At 41.1% G+C, this 24819-nt stretch overlaps 1 protein-coding gene across 4 annotated transcripts in view; it reads right to left on the minus strand.

Moving 5' to 3' along the window:
- The window catches only part of LOC310685381 (uncharacterized protein), a 140030-nt gene that overhangs the window by 6588 nt on the left and 108623 nt on the right, over positions 1-24819 (minus strand). For 3 of the 4 annotated variants that reach the window (XR_014515152.1, XM_083457654.1, XM_083457652.1), the window contains 2 exons: positions 22344-22439; positions 21668-21725 (listed from right to left, as the gene is read on the minus strand). Coding sequence is in view for 3 of the 4 variants with exons in the window: in XM_083457654.1 (XP_083313780.1) it covers positions 21668-21725; positions 22344-22439 (154 nt within the window). In the remaining variant the exon portion in view is untranslated. Of the gene's footprint in view, positions 1-7941; positions 8056-21667; positions 21726-22343; positions 22440-24819 lie in introns of those variants that run through there. The other variant, XM_083457653.1, reaches the window with a different exon arrangement.

Here is a 24819-nt window from a genome sequence, read left to right on the forward strand (position 1 = left end):
TGGAAGACACCTGGAAAGTCTGTGTATGTCAGCCTAAGATGCTTAACAGTCAGTCATGAAGAGGAGAATAAATAAAAGTGAGGATTATTGAACGAAAGGGTCTTGGTGAAAACAAGAATGGAATGGTTAATCTAGCAACTCTTTATCCCTAGTTCAAGTTCTTGAAAGGCAAAGAGTAATGTAAAATAAAAGGTTACACAAAGTACAATGGCTTCTATTATCTGCTGAAAGGGCTAAGTAGGACCAGTGTGGAAAGGCAGCAGACTTAGGGACTTGTCTACAGTATAATTTTCCACAGTGCAAACTTGTGTCTGTTGATTCATAAGACTTGCACTGCTTTTGCATTTGTCCACTTTGAAAGAAAAAGAAACACCTCCCCAACTATAAAGGGACTGTGCCAAAATGGCTGGTTCCTACGTTTGCTGATGTCATTTCCCCCCTACTTCTATTGGTGGACTATTTGCTTGCCTGCCACCATCCTAGATAATCCTTTGTTTACATAACTTCATTTTAAGGTTCATGGAGAATCGCACAAAGCTCATGAATTGGAAAGATTGCTCAGAGGAATGCATAGTTGTGCAAAACAGAGACTTCCCCTCTCCAAGCTAGACGTAAGATTGGCTTGTTTCGATCTAATCTCTTTTTGACAGACAGAATATATACATGAAAGAAGGGGAGAAGCGCAAGGTGAAATCTGTTAGCCTGTCACACATCTACCACCTAAGTGGCCTAGAAGTTAACTCACATGCCTATTATTCTGTAATTTAGGAAACTATGTTATGTAGTTAACTTGTTTGTCTATCTATAGTGACAGTTCGGTTATATCATAGCTTCACACAGTTATACTTGTGCTCAAAGCAGTTTACAGAAAATAAACAGGCTAAGTCCAATAACCATAATCAAAATAATAATATCACTATAACACAATTAATTAAAAATAAATATATGTCAAAAGATAATTCAGTGAGCAGAGAACTTATCTGATGGCAAACACAGTCTTTCTTAATCCCTTCTTGGAGCAAGCCGTTCAGCTTGCAACAATTGAATGCAGCTCCTGATGGTTCCTTGACCAAGCAAAATCAACTTCCTATAGTCACCTGCTAAGTAATTCAACATCAATTCATGGGGCACCATTCCCTGGGAATTGGGCCTGTGCAAACTCCATAAAGAACTTATGGGGGGACTCTATATGTTTCACCTCTTCGCAGAAAAAATATTAGGGTGTGTGCATGATTTTGAGAAGACAAAGCTGGGAAGAGAAGGGTTAAACCACCCCACTCCTCTTGCTGGATTTCTGCCCAGCCATAAATCACCCACAGCTGCTTACAGTAGGGGTACTGTTATGTACTGAAGTTCTCACCCTGGGCCAGCAGGGAGATACTGTAGATAGTTTTCACTCAGGTCCACATATGCAAATATGTGACATTCAGTGATTGGATAGTTACAGAAAGTGGTTACTGTTGCTTTGTAGTTGAGCTCTATATAAGCAGGTTGGCTGAACCCTTCAGTTCAGTTCAGTTCTGACCTGTGAACAAACAAGAGCTGTCTGAAGAATCGCTGTGTTGTCTGATATGTTCACCCACAACTTAACAGGTACCCAACATGGTGCCCTGCAGATGTTGCTGGTCTACAACTCCCATCATCCCTGACCATGGTCATGCTGGCTGAGGATGATGGGAAGTGGAGTCCAACAACATCCAGAGTGCACTCCATTGGCTATCCCTAGCTTACTGGATAAAAGAAAGCATTGTGCTCAGATGGAAGGAGGTAGGAATATTATAACATGTAGCTGCAGCCTTAAATCACTATCAGTATTTTATCCTTAATTTGACATTCATTCAATAAACATTCATATCCTTAATTTATTTTAGGCTCTGACCCCAATAAATTATACTTATTTCAAAGTAGCATATATTTTGGACTCTATACAGCATATATTTTGACTTTAACAGTTTGCTCTGAGAAGAGTGGCAAACAAATCCTAATTTTCCACCTCTTGCACAATAGCTAATTAGGGGATACTGTGGAAATGTTATACTGCAGTTCATCTTGGCTGCAAATCCACTCTTGTCCCAAATCTGATATTCTGTCAGTTTAGGCTTGCCAAGTATTGCATTGCCAATTTCCATGGATGTCAATGGAGACTGTGGATGCTCTCTGAAGCAGATGTTTTAGGATTTTTTCCCTTGCTTTGCACTTCTATAGGTTAGCATGTTCGGACATGTGGAGGAAAGGCATATTTCTCTACCTTCATCTCAGGGCTATCAACTGTGACCTGGATGTATCCTCAGTTTAAGAGTTCTCACTGGGATTAAAGCAGAACATTAAAACAATGAGTCATGACGCATTTCTGCTTTTATTCTGATTTATTAGTGAGCAAGGCCTCCAGACACCGTTATGAAGTGTTTGGAATCACCAGCCTTTCTCCCTCTTCTTCAAAGAAGAATCTCAGTAGTAATAAAAGATGAACTGAGTAACCTTCCAATGAAGAGCTGCATGCTCTTATGTTAAATGTACGCTTCTTCAGACATTGATAAACGTTATGAGGCATTTTGGAATGACGTTTAGAACTATAGGATCTATAACAGAACACTGCATGGCAGAGTGCTGCTGTCTAGTACACCAGTCACTCAACTCTGCTCCCGCCCCACAACAGTCAGTCAGCATTCTACAGACACTGAGCATGCTCAGTCCTGATTGACAATAGCAGTCAGTGGGGTGGCATGAGTGGGGTGTTCACATGTCTTGCCAATTCCAAGTGTTGGTGGTATCCAGAGCCAATTTGTCCGTCTGATTGAACTATGTGCTCCAGCTTACAGAGGTGAAGAGGGTGGTTTAAGGAGACAGCACCACTGGGTACTATTGCCCATACCTATTCAGAGAGTCTCCTGCTAGCTAGGGATGTGGGTGGTGCTGTGGGTTAAACCACAGAGCTTAGGACTTGCCGATCAGAAGGTCAGCAGTTTGAATCCCCATGACGGGGTGAGCTCCCATTGCTCGGTCCCTGCTCCTGCCAACCTAGCAGTTCAAAAGCACGTCAAAGTGCAAGTAGATAAATAGGTACCACTCCGGCGGGAAGGTAAACGGCGTTTCCGTGCGCTGCTCTGGTTCGCCAGAAGTGGCTTAGTCATGCTGGCCACATGACCCAGAAGCTGTACGCCAGCTCCCTCGGCCAAGAAGAAGAAGAAGAAGAAGAGTTTGGATTTGATATCCCGCCTTTCACTCCCCTTCAGGAGTCTCAAAGCGGCTAACATTCTCCTTTCCCTTCCTCCCCCACAACAAACACTCTGTGAGGTGAGTGGGGCTGAGAGACTTCAAAGAAGTGTGACTGGCCCAAGGTCACCCAGCAGCTGCATGTGGAGGAGCGGAGACGCGAACCCAGTTCCCCAGATTACGAGACTACCGCACTTAACCACTACACCACACTGGCTCTGGCCCACATAATGTGAGATGAGCACCCAGAGTCGTCTGCAACTGGACCTAATGGTCAGGGGTCCCTTTACCTTTTACCTGCTAGCTACTAGAAACCGAAGGCTCTGCTTCTTCTTCTCTTGTTTACTCACTGGCTTTGTCTGTCTGGCTCAGAGGGAGAACACCAGCAGACAATGGAGTGCACAGATGCAAATGCAGCCTTTGCTTCTTTGTTCACTCATCTGCTTTTTCTCTCTGGGTAATAGTGGGGACTGGCAGAAGAGGAGGAAGTGGGCAACTGCAGGGAGAAAAAAGGGCATCCTGCCCAAGGACAACCCCACCCCTGGTAAAACCTGGAGCCAACACTGCCTAAATGGGCTCTCCTCCTGGTGTTCTGGATGGATACTCTTCTTAAATTAGTTACTAATTCAGGGGAGGCACCACATATGTGGGATGGGATTTACCATGTTATTTGTTTACTTATTTTCCATACTCAGGAAAAAGCCAGTGCATGAAAGAATCTCTTTGCTGTTGCCCCCCACCTACAAAAGACCCTGCTTAGTTTCCCAGAGTCACAAGAGTAGGAACCTACTCTGCTTTCGTTACAATTAAAAGGTCAGTAAATAGCATCTCACTACAATTATTAATGCTTACATTGTGCCTGATTAAATATTAGAAATGAGTTCCTTTGAAAACTAATTCTAATATGCATGTAATACATTATGGATGCAATCCTATCCTTACCTGGGAGTAAGCCTCAATGAACTGAATGAAACTTCCTTTTGAGTGGACACACCTATGATTCCTCTAAGGGCTCCAATCCTAAACACAATTACTAAGGGATAAGGCTTTAGTCCTACTCCACTTAAATGACCCCCTCAATTCAGTAGGACTTCTGAGCAGATATTGTTAGAATCGCACTGTGGGTCCCATTAGATTTATTTAACAAAATTGCTTGATTGTTAAGAAAGCCTCTAAGTTGCTTACAAAAATTCCATAAACATTAGGTAAAGGTACCCCTGCCTGTACGGGCCAGTCGTGTCCGCCTCTAGGGTTGTGCGCCCATCTCACTTAAGAGGCCGGGGGCCAGCGTTGTCCGGAGACACTTCCGGGTCACGTGGCCAGCGTGACGAAGCTGCTCTGGTGAGCCAGCACCAGTGCAGTACACGGAAACGCCGTTTACCTTCCCGCTATAAAGCGGTACCTATTTATCTACTTGCACTTAGGGGTGCTTTTGAACTGCTAGGTGGGCAGGAGCTGGGACCGAAAGACGGGAGCTCACCCCGCCGCGGGGATTCGAACTGCCGACCATGCGATTGGCAAGCCCTAGGCACTGAGGTTTTACCCAAAGCGCCACCCGCGTCCCTCCATAAACATTACTTATGAGTAAATATGTTTAGGGTTTTACTGCTAAGTAGGTTATTGTTGAAATTGAGCATTTCAGACTGGATACAGTTTTGACTACTCCTTTTGGTTTTTGTATTTGTATTTGTCTGCCATGGACCCTTGACATGAGCAAATCAATCTTATAATGAATTTGGGGGAGGCAACTTTGCTTTAAACACAACTTGGAGAGAGGCTGTTACAGTTAAATCTCTGAGTGCCTAACAAATACATTTTCAGGCTTGTAATCTCAGCTCAAAAGTTATAAATTAGTTTAAATGAGAGGAGGGTTGTTTTCTTTTGCACAAAAGAGAAGCTGTGTAGTGTATTCGGATTGAAGAACAACATTATTTCCCCCAAGTGTGGAAAAAACACAAAACAAAACCCATTTATTCCCTTGCTGACAGAAACTTGGTGAGAAGGGGCTATTTGCCAAGAATGTTTGTTCAAGGAACAGCCTACAGTCCCAGAATTGTGCAGTCAAGTGAGCTTTTACCCTTTAATCATGACTTAATGAACTCCTAGTATGTGAGTCTCCTCAGGTCTCCAAAGGTCACAGAACTCGTGCACAAGGCATCCTTAGCTATTCATTGTACTATAATATGATAACATCACTCTAAGTATTCAGGAAAGACGTTTCCTGTTAACAGTAATCAGGAAAGAGCTTTTTAATTGGCGGAATTTATAAAAGCAAATTGCTAATCTTTTTAGCTTTTGCCCTTTCAGTAGCAAAATGCTAATCTTTTAATTTATTTTTAAATTAAGAAACCAAGCTCCTTGCAATTTTGCAGCCATGTGTGGTCAACCTAAGTCAGTTTTATGTATATCACTCTTAATAAAAAATTCAGCACCACACTTTAGTCAGTTTATGTGGTCAGTGCATGTCGCTTGTGAGTATGGTTCTCTCATACCCTTTTGGAGAGGTGAGCCATTGCCGCCGTTGCCCTGCCAAAACACCAGCAGCTAGTAGTGGTTCATCATTTTGTGCCTTCAGAACCAGTATCTTTTAAGTAATATTTATGAATATTTTAAACTCTTTAATATGACAAAATCTGTATCAGTTAACAAAAAAAGTATTTCTTTTACCAAACCACATTCCTTATTTGCTTCAATTTGCAGCTCTGAGCTGAGAGTTTTTGTCACATTTTGGTCTGATGCACATAAAAACAGGTATTGAAACTTATCAAATGACAAAAAATAACAACATCATCTAGAGGCCCCCTTTCAACTTGAGCCCCAGACCCAATGGCTTTACTTCTGATTCTGCCTGGTAAAGCCTCCCATCTCCAAGTATCATTTACTCAACAGTCCTAATTTACTGTTCCATCCTTACAGTGGTCCCCAAGAATCTGTGTGTTTGTGTGAGATAAACATATACACACCCCAAAGCCATACCCTGCAACATTTCTCTGATGAAAATAGGACCTGAGGAAAAGCAGGACGTTCCAGAATCAAATCAGAATCCAGAACAGCTCCTGTAAATCTGGGACTGTACCTGGAAAAGAGAGACACTGGGAAGGTCTGCAAAGTACCCCTGGCTTTCAAAGGATGCTTTGTGAGGTGATGATGCAGTTGTTTTGTCAAGAAAGCTTAGCTTTTGCTCAAAACTAAAACAGAATGAGATTCTACCAGAGAGCTGTGCCTGTGCATTATACTATGCAATTGTCTAATCTAACCCACTCAGAAGAAGCAAACTTTCACGGTAGTGCCAGCTGCTGAAAGAAGGAAAACTTTTGAAACTGACACCTCTGCAGTTCATTTTCTATAACTCTTACATCAACAAAGCGGTTGGGAAAATCCCTCTTTTAAATATGCGTGTATATGCTTGACTTTACTTAAATTCCATTTACACTCTGATCCTAACCAGAAGCATGTCCTGATAAGGGAAAAACCTACATATTATGCTTAATGTGTTGCATGTAGCATCTCTCTCGCACTTTAGTTTTATCAATTACAGGTGCCAAAATGGGTGGGAGGCAGGATGATCCTTACCAGGAATGCAACATGGTGAGGTGAGACTTATGTCTTTTGCTGTTTGCACTGTGCACTGATCCCTCTTGCTGTTCTGGCTTCTGAGATTCAGAATATTTTTTTTCTTGTTTTCCTCCTCCAAAAACTAGGTGCGTCTGGTGGTCTGGTGCGTCTTATAGAGCGAAAAATACGGTATGTCTTCCCTCCCCAGTCTTTACCAGGACTGCAGCATGGCAAGGAGAGGCTTATCTCTTCCCTCCCCAGTGTGACTGGAACTAAAATTGTCATCCCCAAGGCTAGAGTGCTTAGAACAAAACTTCCCGTTGCCACATTTCTAATCATGTGGAATGGATTTTAGATTTGATTGTGCTGGGGAGAAAAGAGTTAAGCATCCCTTCACAGCATGCTGCATTCCCAGGAAGGTTCCTGCCCCCACACCTGTAATTAGTAAAAAAGGAAAAAAGGGAGAAGCAGCTTCACGCAACACATTCAGCATATCATCAGTCGCACCCCTTAGTCTTATGTACAATCAAGTAGGTACACTCTGCATTTTGCTTAATTGGTTAAGCACAATCCATCAATGGCAGTGTAAAAAAAACTTTTACTCGGTTAGTCTGAGCTCCAGGCTGTATTCTAAGAGTTTTATGAGGTCACATAGCTTTACTTGAATTTGCCTCATGGCAGAAAGTTGAAAGATCAGAAACATGGTTTAGATTTTGGAAGCTCAGTTTGGAAGTGGAATAACGTAGTGGCTAGAAGAAGAAGAGATTACGATCCTTTGTAGACCATATTGTATAGCAGAACATCCACATGTATTTCAGTCAATGTCTGAATATTCATATTAGAATTATTTTTCTGTAGGATAATTTTACTAGCCTTTGCTGATTCCTGATGAATATTCATATATTTTTTTGAAGACACTGCAAATAGGTTTTTTAAAATTTTTTTAAAAAATACCATTCATTTGATATGCTGAAAACCTTGTATGCTATCTTTTGATCTATTTGTACAGAAAACTTCTAAGCCACTTAAAAATATATTAATTCAAAGTAGGACTAAAACCAAACATTAACAAATTCACAATTATTTTCATCTCTCCCTGTGACCCTAGAGAGCTGCTGCCAATTGAGACTAGATGGCCCTAAGCCAAATGGACAAATAGACTGACCTGGTATAAAGCAGTTTTCTATGTTCCTAACTTCAGAATTGATGTATGGCCACTTTTCAGTTTATGTTCGTTTTGCTTCTAGCTTTTTGATGCACACAGTTGCATTTGGGCATTGAGTCATACTGTAAAAGAGAGAGAGAGAGAAATTGCCAAGTGTGCTTAAAATTACACTCTCAAGCTGCAAGCCTACACATACTTACATGGAAGTAAATCCCATTGATATCAATGCTTAAGTCCACCTAAGCCTGCTTAGGTTTGGATTGCAAAGGAGCAGATCTATTGCTCTGCATAAATATGTCAGTGATCCCCATCCCGTAACAGAAGCTGTGAATGAAGTCACTAAAATCCTATTCCCTGTGCTTCAATTATTTTTCACCATGCTTATCTACACACATTTTTGTGCAGTAGGCAAATTAGGTGGGGTATGGAAAGTGTCTGATCTTTGCAAAGGATGAATTAGGGCCTTGTTCTAATAGTCAAGTGACAGACAAGCACCACTGAGATTCATACAACAAAAGGAAATATGCATCAAAGGGACAAGCAAGATCAAATGCCCTGCCTTTATCTCTCAACATATAAATACTGAGGGGGTGGCTTTCCTTGTTGCTGTTGTGCTATTTATGGAACAGGGCCTCAAGAGGCATAACATATCTCTTTCCATGTGTGATTTCCATTGAATAATATTGACAAAAGGCAACGTGAAGATTAAGAATGGCCTATACTGCCAATGCCATGTTTATTTTGCCTCTTTTTGTCCATCTCCATTGACCAGCAGGTGGAAGTATAGAACAAGTATATCTGTAACCATTTACAAATTTCTGACACTTTAAATAATTTTACTGCAGTTTAATAAAATTCCCGGCATAACAGTTTGATTGATGATGTGGATAAAGGAAGTGAAAGTTTTTGTATATCTTTTTCACCAATATATGCATTTTTTTGCACATTATTTGAATGGAAAACTGCATTCCAAAACTCGGAGATGTGTGAATTTTGAAGGATGTCTGTATTTCAGTCCCCTTGTTACTTTGGAAAGTGAAAATTAGGTGGGTTAGCCTTTATATGTGAACAAATTGCTCTCCCACCCCTAATAGTGGCACATACTGATTTGTTTAAACCTGCAATCTTTTGGTATTCAGAACATTGCAAAAGGACTCTTACTGAGTCCCCCTGCTCAGGGCGTAGCCAGGATTTTTGTTGGGGTTGGGCAGAACTGACATGATTGGTCAGTTCGTTAAGTATTTCAATTGTTTTAAATGATTGGGAGGGAAGCTGCCCCCCTGCCCCTCTTGGCTATGTCCATGGAGGCAAACTGAGACAACTGCCTTCTGTGGCAGGATCCACAGGGGCAGCAGATCTGCCTCCTCCTCAGCACGCCCTATGGTGCCTCCACAGCAGCCTCTCAGTGAATAGGAGGCACTGCTGACCTCTTCCCACTTCTAGGGAGAAAATGGTGGAGGCTGCTTTCTGGGGTCTCATACCTGGCATGATTCAGAGCCTTTCCCTCAGATGGCGGGAAGCCATGGGGATGTTGGATGTGGCATTAACGTAGGTGCACACATCCCCTACCCAGTTTGAGTCCCTACATGGATTTTTTGAATACCTAGGTCACTGTGAGGATACAACCGTGGAAGGAGGGAAGAAGGATGTAGACCTAATTTAAGCTTCTTGGAAGAAGGTTGGGATATACATGAACTAAATGTAATAAATATTGTTATAGATTTAGAGTAAACACTAGAAATTAATAAATGCTAGGATTTTGGTTATTTGTGATATGAAAGGAAGATGCAAGCTGCAAAGGAATTCCTGTGGCTGCGCAAGTCATCAATAAATAATAGAGAGCAATTGGGGAACATTAACAATACAAGGGAACTAGGGATTCCCTCTTAAATAAATAAGCCCCACCCCACATAATTGATCCCATGATGTGGCAAACAAACACTATTTGAATGGCAATGCTCACAATTTGGGGGGGGCCTGGTACCTCAAATATTTTATTGGGGGTGTGTGTGAAGACCCCTTAGCCCCTAGCAGTTGGCTCCTATGAAGGGAACTCCTTCCTCTTTGCCCCAGGTATGAACAGAGACTGGGGATTTGGGAGGTTGCCAGTGTAACTGCTCTGGGGGAGGGCAGGGGGTTTCTGGGAAGGAGGAGAGGGAGAAAAAGGGCTGAGATTCATCTTTGGAGGAAGCAGGCTGCAGGCTGCTGCCTCTTGAAGTGACCATGCCACAAGATCTGGACTCCTCCATGCAGAACGGTGTAAATAGGTGAATAAACCATCTTTCTTAAAGCACAACAGTCTCTGCCTTGTCTTCCATCCCTGTGTGGGTGCCTGGGAGCCCAGGGGATCTTGCCACTGTCCAGCAGAGAGAGGGGCAGGCACCCAACTTTTGTACCAATATCTTCAAATACAATAGTTGGGTTGAGGGACAAGGAACCTGAGGGACAGACTCAGAATAGAAATGCCTTTTCTAAGATAGCTAATGCCACATGTGGTTTACTTGTACTAAAAATAATAACCAAGCTGTCTTTTAAAAAAGTAAAATCTGCTGCCTGCTTAATTGGGGGCACCTTTTTAATCAATCAAGTGTAATCTGATTAATTGACTAAATGTTGCAGCCCTAAAGCAAATGCCTCACTAGTGATTGACCCATTCACCTTTCTGCCTTCAGGGAAATGACACACAAAGTATATTTGTGGAGCTCTGCTAACCATCTTTCTTTTTGGTACTCTGTCAGCACATTGACATGCTTAGATAAATAACAGGCCCTACTTCTGGCCAGTGGGGTGTGTGTGTGTGTGTGTGTGTGTGTGTGTGTGTGTGTGTGTGTGAAAAATGGTTCAGGGTTCACTTTAAAACATCTGGTCATAGGGCTTCTTTCTTCCCCCACCTCTTTTTTTGGCCATGATCTCCTACATGCATTTATTCTATGGCACAAGTACTAGCAGGAAGCAAGAAATAAAAATAAAAATAGTGTAAACCTAATTCTGGAAGAAGGTTCAGATGATCTGTCAAGATCTCATGTCAAACGTACTGGTTCAGATTTCTAAACTATAAAAATAGGGGCTCTCACAAAACTGTGTTACATTCCTGAAGTATAGTTTATGCTATTCCTGACCACCAGTTAGGAATGACTTTGGCCCAGGGGGATGAAAAAGCATCACCTATGGATTTTTCTCCTTGTACTTGTTTCCCCCCCCCCCAAGCTTTTGGTTGGTGTATTGTAAAAAGAAACCAGAAAGGCAAGAGTGAACATGTTGAAAGTTGATCACTGCAGCACCACAGGACAATGAGCCACAAGCCCCCTTCAGGTATCCCGTCTTTCTTACCTGTAGCACTTTGCTTGAACCTCCTCACAGTTCAGAAAATTACTTTGACTGGAATATCCAATGTTTATGGGGAAAATGAGTGCTTAACACTAGCTTTCATTGGCTTGCTTTCAATTAGACAGCATTAGGCATTTTATAAAGATGGGGAACTTGTGGCTTCTCCTGATCTTCATCAGCTGGCTGATGGCCTTGTGCTTGATCCAGCTCCATAGCCGATACCTCTGCAGGGTCCAGCTATGTGTCTAGATTGCTACTGGATTCAAGGGTCACAGAATCATAGAACTGTAGATTTGGAAGGGACTACGGAATTCATCTAGTCCAGCACCCTGCAATACAGGAATTTTTTGCCCAACAGTGAACTCAAATCCACGCTCATGCTCTACCGACTGAGCTATCCACAGATGAATGACATAGACATAGTCTAAACAGGCAGGATTTGAGATGGCCAAAATACCGTCTCTATAGCTACTAAGCTGGCTTCTGTCACAACTCTTAAATTTGTTTGCAGATCAGACAGACCTTGAAACACCTTTCCAAAAGCCACCATCATAATATTCTTTAAATACACACTAGCCCATTCCGTTATGTTTTCAATTCTTAGCTTTGTTCAGAAACTTAGAGAAGTGTTCCTTAAAGTAGACAAATGCTTTTTGTGAACATAGGCAATTATGGTACATAACCCACTCAATAATTTGAAGAAATATTTATTTGACCTAAACATAAGTTAATATTCTGATTGTTCTCATTAACACATTAATTTGTTCATTAATTCAAAGGGGCTATATAACTAGAATACTCTGTCAATCTGGAATTGCTGCTCTATTAATTTGTGATATTAACAGAGGGGCAATTCTAGAGTGCCAGAATTCTATGCTTTGTACACCAAAAACGTACATCTTCAACATTGATATTCAACTAGCTCTATGGCCTCTTTTATTAGACAGGACAGCAAACATCACATTAGCTATAAATCAACATCAGCTTGTTCATATGGTTTTCTCACTTGCAAAATATAAAGACACTTAGAAGTGAGGTCTATGACTGGTTATGCCAATGAATTTCAGATCTGAATTATATTTATTTTCTTTAGAACGGCCACATGCAGTATGTTAGTCCTGTAGTTGATGTTATTTTTCAAATGAATGGTGTTTAACCTTGAAACATGACAAGCATTGACAGGGGAATTGTACTCTGACAGAATAAAAATAAGATTGAAGCAATGATATGTTTCTACTTCCACGAAGACAGACTGTTTTAGTTTAACAATGAGTATATTATCTTTTAAGCCTCTCAGTCACACCAAAGATGAATCTATCTTAAAGGTTGCCATGTAGTGATTCTGTCAAACTTTGGAATGTGAATTGTCCAAATCACAATGCTTCAAGATATTATGAACCAACCAACATGTCCTCAGTAAGTTCTTCTCTGGCTCAGAATGTAAAATGAGTTTCTGAGTATAAACAGTTAATGTTCAATCCATCAGGTGCCCTAACCCAACTGCCTTGATTCATGTGCAAAATGAACGTTAAACTCTTTCATCTCACTGAACTTGTTGATTGCTTTGACTGTGGGTCAAGATTAACCAACCAGCCAACTGGATGAAAAAATAGGACCTGTAACCAGTCATCTTTACGGTTCCAGCCAGGGAGCCATGCTCCATTCCTCCATCTTCCTAGTTATTCTGTTTTCTTTCATTTCTCTCATTGGTCAGCATTCTGTACCCCCTGAGCATGCTCAGACTCCACTGGATAGTTTTGGGTTTTTAAATTTCTTTCCACAAACCTCCGAGATCATTGGAGCCTGCTGATACCCACATTTTGTGAATGGATGGTGCTGTTCTGAGAATTTAAGGGTTGGAACTCAGAGCATGACTTCACTTCTGGAAGAAATGATACCCTCTCTTGTTTCTTAGTGTATTTGTTTTTGAGGGGGTTGGATTTCCAAGTGGCTGTCTGCCAATGATGGCATTTGGAACAATTTTCAAAGGGCAATATATATATTTATTATATTGCCTCCTGAGCATCAGCCACAGAGCACTGACCTCGTGACTGTATTGGAGAGCATATGGCAATATTACAAGGCAGGAAAGAACTCTCAGAAGCAGATGAGTTCTTCCCAAACATTTGCCAAGAAAGCACATAATATCCAAGCCGTTTCTGAATTGACATGAGGGCAGTTCATCCATCATTAATTCCATATGGAACACAGTTAATGACATTTACAAGCCAAGTAAATTTATGGCTGCATCTCTAAGGTGCCTTTACATTTTCAGACAGCAAGATGTAGCAATTGGAAGCATTGCTGAAATTCCTCCATGCCTGCTGTTGCCTCCTAGGACAAGTTACTGCCTGCTCACTAGGAATATCCCTTTAGGATATTATGGGTATTTGTTACAAGGCACTTTTATAACATCTCTACCTGACACTTGTAACATATATTTTTGTCTGCTACTGGGAGCTTCATAGATAAAATGTTTCCTCCCCTAAGACTCAAATGAACATGATCATTTATTATTATGTCTTCTATACCCAGTCATAATATTGACTTGGTTTGCTTATATGTGAGGCAATTCCAGTGTGAGTTCAGCATTTTCTGTTAGCATGTGAAGTGAAATTAAAGTTCAGCCTTTGAAGTCCATTATGAATGGCTACTTCAGATCTTACATTTTCCATCTAGAAAATCATGTGAAGCCTGTATTTTAATTCATTTAATTTCTAGTTCACCGTTTATCGATTATTGATCCCAGGGTGTATTACATCATAAAAACATGATACAAACTAATCAAACTAAAATAACACGAACCAGAAATAAATACCACAATTAAAAACTCTACACATAACTGAAAAACTGACTTAATGCAGTTTCATTAGCAACTGGACTTCATTCATCAAATGCCTGCAAAAGGCTGAGTGACAAAGTATGTGGTTAGTTGGTGCTGAAAAGTAAACAGGATTAGTGTGACAATCCAATAATTTCCCCTCACCTCCTGGCAAATAGAAGGGGAAGAAATGGAGGTAGTGAAAGATTTTACTTTCTTGGGCTTCATGATCACTGGCAGATGGTGACAGCAGTCACGAAATTAAAAGACGCCTGCTTCTTGGGAGAAAAGCAATGACAAACCTAGACAGCATCTTAAAAAGCAGAGACATCACCTTGCCGACAAAGGTCCATATAGTTAAAGCTATGGTTTTCCCCATAGTGTTGTATGGAAGTGAGAGCTGGACCATAAGGTAGGCTGGTTGCCGAAGAACTGATGCTTTTGAATTATGGTGCTGGAGGAGACTCTTGAGAGTCCCATGGACTGCAGGAAGATCAAACCTATCCATTCTTAAGGAAATCAGCCCTGAGTGCTCACTGGAAGGACAGAACCTGAAGCTGAGGCTCCAATACTTTGGCCACCTCATGAGAAGAGAAGACTCCCTGGAAAATACCCTGATGCTGGGAAAGATGGAGGGCACAAGGAGAAGGGGACGACAGAGGACAAGATGGTTGGACAGTGTTCTCGAAGCTACAAACATGAGTTTGACGAAACTGCCGGAGGTGGTGGAAGACTAGAGTGCCTGGCGTGCTCTGGTCCATGGGGTCACAAAGAGTCGGACACGACTAAATGACTAAACAACAACAACAATCCAGCCTCCACAACCTGGTGCCCTCCATTTGTTTTAAATTACAGTTTCCCACGAGCTCTAGCCAGCTCAGGTTGGGGAAGGATAGGTCAATACAGTGGTACCTTGGTTCTGAAACTTAATCCTTTCCGGAAGTCTGTTCCAAAACCAAGGCGCACTTTCTCATAGAAAGTAATGCAAAATGGATTAATTCATTCCATAGTTTTCCAGTAAAGATGATAAGACTTCTCATTAAAAGGAAGGAAGAAATATTTTGTATAACCCTTGGAACAGAAAATGAAAGCAACGTGAGTCAGATTCATTATCAGGGAACCAAAAGCAAATAAAAAGAGGAGACAGAACAGAATGTCAGATAAGTTGTGATGCTTCATTCCAGGCAGATTCTACTACCATTTGACAGAGACTTGAAGATTGCAGCTATCTTTCTTCTGCCATTCCCTTTCACCAATAACTCCATTTACAACCATCTAACAGGCTTGCCATGCCAGTAAAATGATTTGTTGCCTTGTTCAGTAAAATATTTCCCTAAATAGGAAAAAAAAAAAGTTTTACAAATTGTTCTCTGTGGTGGAACAGAAAATACTGTTATGCTCACCCCACTTCTATGAGAGGTGAGAAATTCCAGGGACACAGCGCTTGGGAAAGAGGTCAATGAAGGCTTCTTTTCCAACATAGGCATTTATTTGCAAATGTACCGATTGATTTTGCTGCAACAAACTAACACAGTTAGTTAGCTGCCTGTCTGGAAATTATGCAATCACTTGTCTCCAGTTGGTGAATCTTAGGGATCTAATGAAAAAAAAGTTGACCCCACAAGTTTGAAGTTTGCTCATCCTTGAGCTAGATAGCATCAGGTTAGAAAAGCCTTCAAAGAAGAGCTGAGCTGAATATCTTGACATTAAGCATCTTTTCCTGACACGACTAGCAAACCCATAAAACAAGAGAGAATGAGAAAATGTATTAATGCTAAGAAAAAAATCCTTCTGGGAAAGTACATTTGGCAAAACGATTTTCTTAGTGCTTGCTTAATGACATGATAGTACATTGTTTTACATAGATCTGGGTGGAAGAATAAAAGAGTTATAGCAGCAGAAAAAGAGAGCAGATCAATGAATAGAATGAATTCACAAGACTTTGCATTTTTGGACATTTAAAGCTGACTTAGCTATGCTAGTCTTGTTGTGACTTCCAGATATACTGCACTGCACACTGCCATTGGAAATTATAATATTTTCATTCTGAGATTTTGTTTCAATATTGTCAGCTGTTAATACGCAGTTTCATAATAAAATCTAACCCCATTTAAAGCTAAATCACACTGCTTCCAGAATTTCCAGTGAAATGAGATGCTTTAGTACTTGGATACTTCCAACGATGGGTTTAATGAAACATCCAAACACTACATAGGAAAACCCAAGTTTGACAGGCTTAATGGTTTTCCCATTTAGTATTTTAATCATTTGGTTTAACCTCTCATAATCCTGGAATTTAAGGTAGCCTGGTTAAATTGATGGGAGCAGATTTAGGAAGAAGAAGAAAAGGGGGGAAAGCACACCATCATAAATCACATTAATTTATGGATCTTGCTGCCAGAAGATATAATGCTGGTCTTGGTTGGCTTTAGAAGGGAATCAGACACATTTATGGAAGACAGAGCTTTCTGTGGCTATTTCATGGGATTAGACGAGACCGCAACATTTGGAGGAAACACAGTTGCTGTAGATTCAAACAACCAATGGGGGAAGGAGGACTGTTGTCTATATTTTCTGTTTGTGGACTTTCTAGACCCATCTGGCTGCCCAGTGTTGGAAACAGGATGCTGGGCCAGGTGGACCTCTGTTCTGATCCAGTGGCACTCTTTTTATATTCCAGAACTTGCAATTTCTCCTCATTTGGTGTGCATTGGATTACGAGGATCGGTGCCTCTGAGGAAAGGACTCTAAATGTAGCCCTTATTATTGGTAATTGCTATTGCTTACAGCTATGCCAGGTCTTTTAAGGATCAAAAAGCTTTTTAAAAAAAAACAAAAACAAAGCTAGGTTAAGTAAAGGGAGCTTGGTTTTGACATGGGCTTAACTAGCAACAAAGAAAGCAGGTGTTACCTGAGGGAAGTTGTGGTGCCCAGCAATTTTACAAGGAGATAGCAGTTCATCAGAAGAGGGTGTGGCTGCTTCCTTCAGCACCAATTGTTTCAATCAAATGAGTTAATCTAAACATTTAACCAACATATTCACCTGGAGGCTGGGGGTTTATCTGTCTCTGGTTACAATGAAACCATCAATTTTCCTGCTGTTCTGCCCTTTTCTAGAGGACATAGTTTTGTGGGTCTTTCCCCCCTTAACACACAATTAAAAAAAAAGAATATAGTAAATAGCAAATAATGAAAGATGTTGCTAAAAATTAGAGAACTGAATTTAAAAATTGAAGAAATGAGATACTGGGAGAACCGAAATGGATAGATCTGTCCATGGGGTCACGAAGAGTCGGACATGACTAAACGACTAAACAACAACAAATCCACCCCATCTATTTAAAATGCAAACTTTTCAATGCATTCGCCAGCAAAATCTGCATTTCAATTTTAAAGTCTGTTTTTTTTTGGGGGGGGGGGACTTTTTGTGCACCGACAGTATATTGCAAATTCTGGGAAAGGGCATTCTGGCAGGGAGTTATGTTCCAGTCTGCAAAACAGAAACTTTGGGTTGGGTATACTAGACTCCTGCACAAAAGGGAACCAAATAAATTTCTTACTCTACTCAGCACTCAAACAGGTTGAGAAGCAGAGCTCTGTGAGTTAATTTGATAATAATGTGCCTCGTGAGGTAAACAGCACTGAGTCTACTGTGACAGAACACTCATATTTGGTGCTACTGGAGTGTGACAGAACATTAGGAATGCAGTACTCAATAACTCAGAGCTAAAGGCAAAATAGGTTGTGTGGGAATCTAACCTTTGAAACAATGGGGTAGATTGATAGTGATTATATACTTGTGGCTATGTCACAAATAACAGCAAAATTCTCAGAGGACCAATGTAACATTGTGTATCTCTGAAAACTCCTCTGTGTATGAAGCTGAATGTTTAAAGTTTCAGGGCAGATAAAAGAAAATACTTCTCCACACAGTGCTTAGTTAAACTAAGGAACTTGCTCTGACAGGACACAGTGACCGTCACCAACCTAGAGGGCTTTAAAAGAACAGTGCTACAGTCATACCTTGGGTTACGAACGCTGCGGATTGCATGTTTTCGGGTTGCGGGCCGCACCGAATCCGGAAGTACCGGAATGCAAAAATGATGTCACACACATGCACAGAAGTGCTGAATCATGTCACGCACATGCGCAGACAGTGCGCTGTGGGTTGCAAACGCTGCGGGTTGCGAACATGCCTCCTGCATGGATCACGTTCGCAACCCGAGGTATGACTGTCTTTTTCTAGAAAAAGAGGTGCCGGAACTCACCATGAATGCCTCTCTCATTCTCTTAGAATGGCGTCCACCTGAGAGGTGCCAGAACTGAATTCTGGCAAGTTCCAGCTGGAACCGCCCCCCCCCTCCCGTAAAAGACAATTAGACAAATTCAAGGAGGCGAGAGCTATCAAAGATAATAGCCGTAATGGCTATTGTCTGTCTTCACAGTTGAAGACAGTAATGCCTCTGAATAACAGTTGCTAGATTCCACAGGAGGGGCAAGTGCTCTTGTGCTTGAGTCCTGTTTTTGAGGTTTCCCACAAGAATCTGGTTGGACACTGTGAGATCCATTGGCCTGATCCAGCAGGCTCTTCTTGTGTAAATGTTGAATATTGTAATGTAATGAGTAATATCTAAAGATCTATTAATGTGTTCTGAAAGACTGCACAACATTCTGTTGCCATATAAATGGCATTGTGAATGTGCATGTGCTTATTGTGCTTCAGATCCAGGAAGAGGTGTTCCTACTGTGCCCAAATGATTCTTACGGCATTTGGGAACATGCAGAGTCCTTTGTGTTCTCCATGGTGATGCCATTGCTAAGGAAACAAATGTAGTAATTGCACTCCCTCTAGTTAGAAATTGGGATAGATTGCACATGCATTCATACACATGCCATATGATTTATCTACCCTTGGCTATTGTACACATGATTGGCACCTTTAAGTGCAAATGCCTCAAATGAAGAAGTCAGTTGATTAACAAAGAGATAAACAATGAGGCAGCATTCCCTCTTTCTCTTCTAGAAAACCTCCAAGCTTTTCAGAACTCACAACATGACTACTTTCCCCAGGCAGAATGTAATCAGGGCCAGTCTTTGACTTGAGTTGAATGCTTCTCCTATGACATTGGGCTCCTGCCACAGGTTTACCAGGTGGTTGCAGCAAGATACCATTTAAAAATTTCTGCATTGTATGTAGCATTGCTCCAAAGAATATTGTGGGCAATTTAAAATGATGACTCACAGACCAAGGGAAGGTGTTAGCACCATTGGCCTCTGCTACACCATTTGGCTCCTGCAGCTGCCCAAGGATGCCAAGGGCTAACCCATGACCAGAATGTCTTATATTGCCAGGCTTAGATGTGATATGAATGATCTGTCTGTGCTATTGTATCTATGATGGTCTATTCACATAAGCAGATTGTGACTAGTTACTGCAGCCATCAAGTACTTAGCATGGCTGTGTAAATGGTTCAGCACCTAGAGAACTTGCTTATGAGGCATCTAACAAATAATATCAGCAAAATTTCCTTCCTGATTCACCAAGATTTGAACTAGGCCTCTAGGTCTCATCTGTTAATATATATGCCCAGGTAATACACAGGTCATTTGGTAAACTTCAGCTTCTTGCCTTCTTTGAGGGATTTGTTCTATTAATACCATGCTGTTTTCTTTGAGTCAATTGACACAGTTAGTTAACCAGAATGACAGCTTTTCAGCACTCTACCATCTGTGATTTGTTTACATGTTTAAGGGGCGAAGGGCACAGAAAGAAAAAGAGAAAGAAAGAAAGAAAGAAAGAAAGAAAGAAAGAAAGAAAGAAAGAAAGACTCCAGCTAATTAGGGCCTATCTACAGTGGTACCTCAGGTTAAGTACTTAATTCGTTCTGGAGGTCCATACTTAACCTGAAACTGTTCTTAACCTGAAGCACCACTTTAGCTAATGGGGCCTCCTGCTGCCGCTGCACCGCCGGAGCCCAATTTCTGTTCTCATCCTGAACCAAAGTTCTTAACCTGAAGCACTGGATTAGCGGAGTCTGTAACCTGAAGCGTATGTAACCTGAAGTGTATGTAACCTGAGGTACCACTGTACTCCCTTATGCTTTTCAACCCCATTCAACCCCATCTATTACATATGAAAAGTTTTTTGACAGGTTTTCTGATTAAAAAAAATAACATATGCAGAGATGCAGAATGAATATTACTATAGGAGTAGTTCAGTTCTGCTGGTCGGAATATGCATATTTTGATTGACACTTGTCTCAGGACCAAGGTAGACAAGAATGCAAACAGAAAATCTCACACTGTAGCAAGCATTTTCAGTCTAATAATAAATAGCTATTTCCTGGGCATCAGGTTGACTGTGTTGTCCTGATGAATGCTGAGCTAAAGGAAATGGTTGATGTATTTCGGTCATGATAAATAAAGGGGCACATATACCAATTGCCAAAGGCTTTCATAAGGTTTCCTATGAACATCACTATCAATTGCCATATTGGCTAGTTTCAAAATCTTTTCCTATGGATCTGGAGCCATCAAATGTGACCTCCCAAGCTTCTCTTCTGGCCCAGTCCACACCCAAACCACAGACCACATCCTTCACTGGCCTGCTGCACTGTGTCCCTTTTAGTAATTGCACCTGGCCGGAATGTGTCCTTGAAGGGTAATAATATCTCTTGCTTGTCTGGATTGAGGATGGAGAGTGGTATGTGTCTCAACACACCCACTTTTGTCACATCCACCACTGGTGTCAGGTCCTCAGAAGGTTGCCCATGAAGGGATGCTGAAATAGACCCCCACCTCTGCATTATGCTCTTGCAGCAAGGAGGGGAGCATAGAACTTCTGAAAGGATGTAGGATTTCCACTGTCGTGCTCCTCCCTTGCCATACTTCCAGTTCTGCCCATATCCCATCCTTGCCATATTCTGCCAACACAAGGCTCCATCTAGCCCAGCCTATTGCCAGTGCAATAGTTACACTATGCTGGCTTAAATTCATTATGCTGAAATATCTCTGTCCCGCAGATGCAGTCGGAGAAAGCAGCCATCCTATCCTGCCAAATGGACATAACTCTTGGAGACAGTAGTGTCTGGTACCCATTGGGGCTGGTAGGGTGGAAAACAGAGAGGCCAAAAGCAGACAAAGTCAGGCACAGCCAACTAAGTCTAGTGTGGTCCACAACTTGTTCCCTGATGAGTTATTTTAAAAAGGCAACACAAAGACTAAGAAGGAGGAACGTTCCTACTAGTTAAGGAGGAGTCAGGTGGGGCTGTATAAAGGCAGGTTGAAGTTAGTGGAACTGTGCTTCATTCACTCCAATGGACCAGCCTCCACTGGCTGCATAGGGCCATATTGCAATTCAGTCCTAATTTTCTGATTTCATTAGCTGTTTACCTGGTACCATTTCTAAATGGCAGGTGCTGTTCATACAGCTTTGTCTTTGAATAGGTTCTAGCCATCTATTGCTCTATCCATTTCAATGAGATTTTCTGTGATACCCACAGAGAATGCACAGTTGTTGTTGTTGTTGTTGTTGTTGTTGCTTTTTCAGTTGAACTCCTAGACTACTTCACTTTAGGAAATCTTACCTGCCTGGAGGTCTGTAGGGGAGCGTGGAGTCTCGCCTCGTCACCTTCCAATTTTCCTCTGGCAGATGAAGATAAAAAGGTTAACAGTTGTTTTAATAAATGTTGTTATGAAGTTGAACAGCTTTAATTTGTGGTGAGGTGAAATTATTGTTTGGTTCAGGAGTGTTGTCAAACAACCCCTGCTCCCAGGAAGCTGTTGAGAGAATTAGAGATAAAACAAAAGTTCATTCTATTGCTCTTTTGCAACTAGGGCTTGGTGAAGGCACAGAATGGGTGTTTTACAGTTAAACCCACTTGCAAGCCAGGTTTCTTAAAATACCGTTACAAAACACTGGTTTCCCAAAACATCATGGAATATAAGTTACTGAAAAGAGTAGGAGACCACATGAAGTGTTTCCCGTTTCCCAATGTCTTCATGTCTGAAATACAACTTTTGCCTCCTGTGCTTCTACAGAGTTTTCAAACTGTCAGACAAACAAAAAAAAAAAAAGGGGGGGGGGACAGTCCTAAGAAGGTGCTGAAGCAAAAGTACAGTATTGTTATAGGACTGGGAGGTTTGCTTTGGATTATGCCTGTGGGTCTCCAAGTTTGTAGTTTGGTATCTGTAAAATGGGAAGGGACCGCTATGCTTGTCAAACCAGTCTCTTTGTTAAGGTAATGCCACTCAAATGCCTACCTGGCTTGGTCACATGAAATTTTTGTTGTCTCTTGACACAGCTGGCTTGTGGATCAATCTGGAAGCAGAGAGAGGTCACTGGGCCTTGGAGCAGGACTGTGGAATAGAAGGAGTAAGAAATGAGAAATTACTACTATTATTATTACTACTAGTACTACTGTTTCCCTCAGAAAAAGACATCACATCAGTAATATGAATCAGTTGAAAGTGTATATACAACCAACAGAGCTTAAGCATCACTAGTCATATTTACCTGTGTTGTTTTCCTAGAGCTGCTGATAGTTATTATCATCTTCAGAAACAGGAAATTACTACTTCACTGCAGTTTACACAACAAGCATCTAACAAAATACCACTGGTGGCAGTCTTATCATGGTTCATATGTGAAATAAAACAAAAGTTGGCAAAAACAATATGCAGTTTTTAATATTTTTATGTTCAGTTTGATTTGTCAGGTTTGAGTATGTTTACATTTAAAATAATATAATTAAAAATCATGGGACACATGTTATATTGAATCTTGTATTCATTAAGACTAACAACTGCGGTTATTTGGTTCTGTACTCCCAGTTCACCACTGCAGATTAGAATGCCCCAACCAAACATTGATTGAAAGGGGGATGGCGGTGAATTAACTTTTTGCCCTCTCCCTAACCCAGCTCTTAAAGACCATGAAAGGGAACTACTGTATATTAAAGTGATGCTAAGGACATACCCCAACAAAGAGTTGGGCTGACTTCAGCCTTACATGGTCTTAAGGTACAGGGACATAATCCTTTATGACTGTGGCGACACTGACTTGAATAAACCTGCATAAAATACAATGCACAACATTATATGTTATGCATGAAATCCTACTGATGCATCTCACTGAAGGTAAGGAGTGGGGGAGATTATCAGGCTAATCATTCCATGCACCATCATCAAAGGGAGACCACTGATCCTTGGGCTATATTAACTGGTAGCAGCTTTCCAGGGTTTTAGACAGGAAACTTTTTTTCAGCCCTAGGTAGAGAACCTGGGAACGTCTACAAGCTTTCTCCCTTTATGTCACATGATCCACTGATGTGTGCTAAATTTACAAGTCAGAATACATGTTCAGGATCTCTTCCTAGTTAAGGCATAATTAATCTGTTCTTAATGATTTTGAGCATGCAGTCTTATTTAAATATTTTCTGTGTCTGAGCAACAGAAGCGTTAAAGACTAGCAATCAAATATTGTCATGAACACAGGTAGGACTCAAAAACTGTATTAGTCTTTAAAAGGGCTAAGAGCTAAAAGAGACATTTCAATAATCTTTAAAAACTAAGTGACACAGTAGTTAAATTTTTTAAAGGTTTTTTTAGTGGAAATACACATGGCAAGTAAAAGTGACAATGACTAGTAAATACTGCCCTCTGGTGTTTTCTGCTCCCTTGTCTGCAGCTAGGACTGGTCTTTCCTCATCATATGATTCATTGTATATCTTAATCGTTACCTAATACGTAATTGTACAGTTTGTTAACTTTTACCTTATCTGTTCAGAAGGTAGCAATCATTCCTTCCTATGCAAGGCATTTTGAAAGTAATGCAAGAGACCTGGGGGCTGCTACCCAGACTGGGCAAAGGGGCTCTCTTTTGATGCAATGTTGTCATGGAGGGTAAAGAATGCAAAAGCTACAAGCTAGTAGTACCTTAACAAAACAAAATGTCACAAAGGGAAGTTTATATCTCATTTTTACTAAGCAAACATTCGAGTTCCCTAGGACTCTTCTCCAGGTGGGAAGGTAAGCAAAATTAGGTATGGATGGATACGTCTATTTCTTGTCCATATCAATTTCACATGTGCTTATTCAGAAGTCCATCCATCTCACTTCAGCATTAAGCTGCAATTCCTTATTTTAAAAAAATCCACTAATATTTGTATTATTTAATACATATCTTATAACAAAATACATATTTAAATATGTGGTTTCCCCCCTCAATGTATGCATCTTGAAATGCACATTTTTAAAATGCACTTGAGCTGTTTTCTCTCATGCTTAGCAGCTTGTTCCCTTTTGTGCTTTTGTTTTGCTCGAACCATGAAGTTTTTCTGCCCCCCTCCTGCAGGCCTCAACAGTTGTTTCCCGTTTTCCTTCTGCTAGGAACATAGCAGGTTTCATGCCAGGCTAATGTCAAAGGGTCAGTTTGAAACCCCCTTGTCTTTGTTTCTCACTCTTACAGCTGGCTGGCATCCATCTTTGGGGCTCCTTTGGAGGCTGACTGTACAACTCCATGCATCACATAATTATTAATTTCTGGTTTAACTCAGCTGGCTACCTGTGGTTTGGCTCAAGCTTCTCAACCTCTCCAATTCTCTTTCAACAACCTAGCATTCCCACTAGAGTTACTTCCATCATCAAGTGCCACCAGTGGCAGAATGTCAGTTATCATGTGCTTGAGGCTTTGCAAATCTTTACCATGACCTTTGAGAACTGAGAAATATTTTTAAGG

This window comes from Podarcis tiliguerta (genome assembly GCF_965153285.1).
Source record: "Podarcis tiliguerta genome assembly, chromosome: 9".
NCBI lineage: Eukaryota > Metazoa > Chordata > Lepidosauria > Squamata > Lacertidae > Podarcis > Podarcis tiliguerta.